The following is a 2,500-nucleotide window of genomic DNA, read 5'->3' as shown; positions in this document are numbered from 1 at the left end:
ATTACCCAGGCCCACCCTGTATTACCCAGGCCCACCCGGCGTTCAATTATCTGGCCTCACCACAGTCTCCGGTTATATTTATTTCTTCATGCTCAGCATCTTCTCACTTAATAAGTCATCATATTCGGGTTTTTTCTTTTTAAACAGTTACAGTTGACAGCAAAGGGGGGAAAAACGCTGTTTCCTTCTTCGGTCCGTATTTCCTATCCCGGATTTTTTCAGGTATAAAGGCGAGTGTTTGTGTTTAAAGGCGGTGGTGTAGACGGTATTGAAAAACTCTGTCTCAGACGCTTCTACTCAAAAATCTGGTGAGCTCGGAGGCGTGGCCTACACGCCGGCGATTTATTAATCTGAATGTGAAGCTCAGAAAATCCACTTAGACAGCTGCGTAACCCGACTCTGAAGACCAGCAACTTTCCTCACGTCAATACTGACAATACTGTCGCACTTAACTCACTGAATCTTAGTTAACAGGGGGATTCTTCCTGTCCAACACAGCTCTCTCTCTCTCTCTCTCTCTCTCTCTCTCTCTCTCTCTCAGTTTTTCCCAGCATTCTCCAGTAACGACTCTACAGGTGAAGATATCAGCGGTATGAATTTATTTCTGTATATCAGTATATATTTACAGAAATAAAGTTAATGGAGTTTTTGTAAACACTGATCTGTGTGTGTGTGTGTGTGTGTGTGTGTGTGTGTGTGTGTGTGTGTGTGTGTACAGGCTTCTCCCGTGATGTCCCAAGTCTCCGTCATCTCATTATTGATAAACTGGAGTCTCATAAAACCCCCACACCGCCGGCATGTCCTCCACTGGAGCAAACCAGGTCAGAACATTTAAAGTCAATCTGTAAAGAATAAAACACTCTGTGTGTGTGTGTGTGTGTGTGTGTGGTGCTGTTATAGGAGAATATACACTGTTACCATCCCGATCCTTCACCACAGAAACACTTATTTTAATCCGTTTTATACGGAGCCTCCGCCGTACTCGTCCCTGTGAACGAGCCGTTGCTATAGAAACGATGATGTATCAGACCGAGTGCGTTAATATAAACCTGCGCTACTACCAGAGCCGCTGTTCGAGAACACTAATCAACACCTTCGGACCAATCAGAGTCCGGGATTCCTCAGCACATTGTCTCCGTTAGCGTTTGAATTTTACAAACTGGCAAACTGGATGGTCTAGCTTAGCAAAATGCTTTTAAGTATAAGGTCATAGTGTGTGATTTGAGACACAGCCAGGGATAACACACACACACACACACACACACACACACACACACACACACACACACGCAGAGCGGCAGGGGAGTTTTAAAGAGAAGTGAACAGATTTATCAGGATTTCTACAACGTGGGAAGCTGCTGCTCAGGAATGTTTCAGAATAAGTTCTCCTTCTTATTATTATTATTATCATCATTATTTTTTTTTACAAGAAAGGTTACTAGAGTTCAGTAGCTTTAATAAAATCTGTAATTCTTTTGTAGCTATAGCTTCTGGCTTGGGTATGATATGTTTAGCTTATCAGCGCCGGTTGCTTGGAAACAGGGGTGACATTGTATAATCAGCACTGATGGACTAGATTAGGTTGGTCTAAGATTAGATTAGATATCATTCACGATGAAAGATGATGACGTAGCACAGCACTATGTCAACAATAGACCAGCGTTATGGACATCAGTTAAAAAATATTCATTTGTTTTGTTTGTCACGTTTTGATAACAGTAGGTTTCTGCTCGCTGCGTCAATTCATTTCACCTGCTGCATTTCACAGTTTTTTTTTCTTTACAAATAACCTACAGATCTGTAGAAAATGCTCAAATAAATCAATTCATTAAAGTCCCGTCCTCAGCACGAGTGTGTTACCTGGCAGAGAAATCCCGTTTTAAAAACTGTTACCGCTTGTGTGCGTTCTGAATGTCAGACTGCGTTTAATAGGGATGTCATGTCAGTCATGAGTTGCTACCGCTAACTCTAGCGAAACCGCTGACGCTAACCCTAGGGGCGGAGCTTCGCGTACGTGGGCGGGACCGGGGTGAGGCGGGCTCAAGGAGTTAAAACATATCATTCAAATCCTATTGGTCTCCGACTCTTCACGTGTTAGAGGTCTGATTAAGGGGCGGACGGTTGCACGGTTACACCGCGAGCGTGCAGCGGATGCGGTAAACGGTGAGCGTAGTACGCGAAGCTTGAAGAAGCAGGACGTGAATGTTGTTCATCAGCTGAGAAGAGCGGCGTGCTTCATCGGAAACGCAGCCGATCAACGACGTTCCTCTGAAACGTCCTGTTTTCACTCAACTTTTACTGCGTCTGTCTACATACAGTGGAGATTTAAAAAAAAAAAGTTTACACACCCCTGTTAAAACTGAGAGCTTTCCTGATGTAAAAAAAAAACAAAACCCTGCAATAAGTAGGTTGCATAAGTATACACACCCTTCTATGACGGGTCATGTGACTGCGCTCGGAATGAACCAGTCACATTCAACCTCCTGTTCAGAAGTAATTA

General features: G+C 43.6%; 1 protein-coding gene across 1 annotated transcript in view; it reads left to right on the top strand.

Moving 5' to 3' along the window:
* The window catches only part of qsox1 (quiescin Q6 sulfhydryl oxidase 1), a 21,745-nt gene that overhangs the window by 8,060 nt on the left and 11,185 nt on the right, over positions 1–2,500 (top strand). Inside the window, exons 3-4 of the mRNA XM_053680488.1 lie at positions 542–590; positions 719–821. Coding sequence (XP_053536463.1) covers positions 542–590; positions 719–821 — 152 coding nt within the window. The remainder of the gene's footprint in view (positions 1–541; positions 591–718; positions 822–2,500) is intronic.

Source organism: Ictalurus punctatus, chromosome 5, assembly GCF_001660625.3.
Source record: "Ictalurus punctatus breed USDA103 chromosome 5, Coco_2.0, whole genome shotgun sequence".
Classification (NCBI taxonomy): Eukaryota; Metazoa; Chordata; class Actinopteri; order Siluriformes; family Ictaluridae; genus Ictalurus; species Ictalurus punctatus.
Note: the sequence above shows the minus strand (reverse complement) of the source record. Positions and strands in the feature narration are given on the sequence as shown.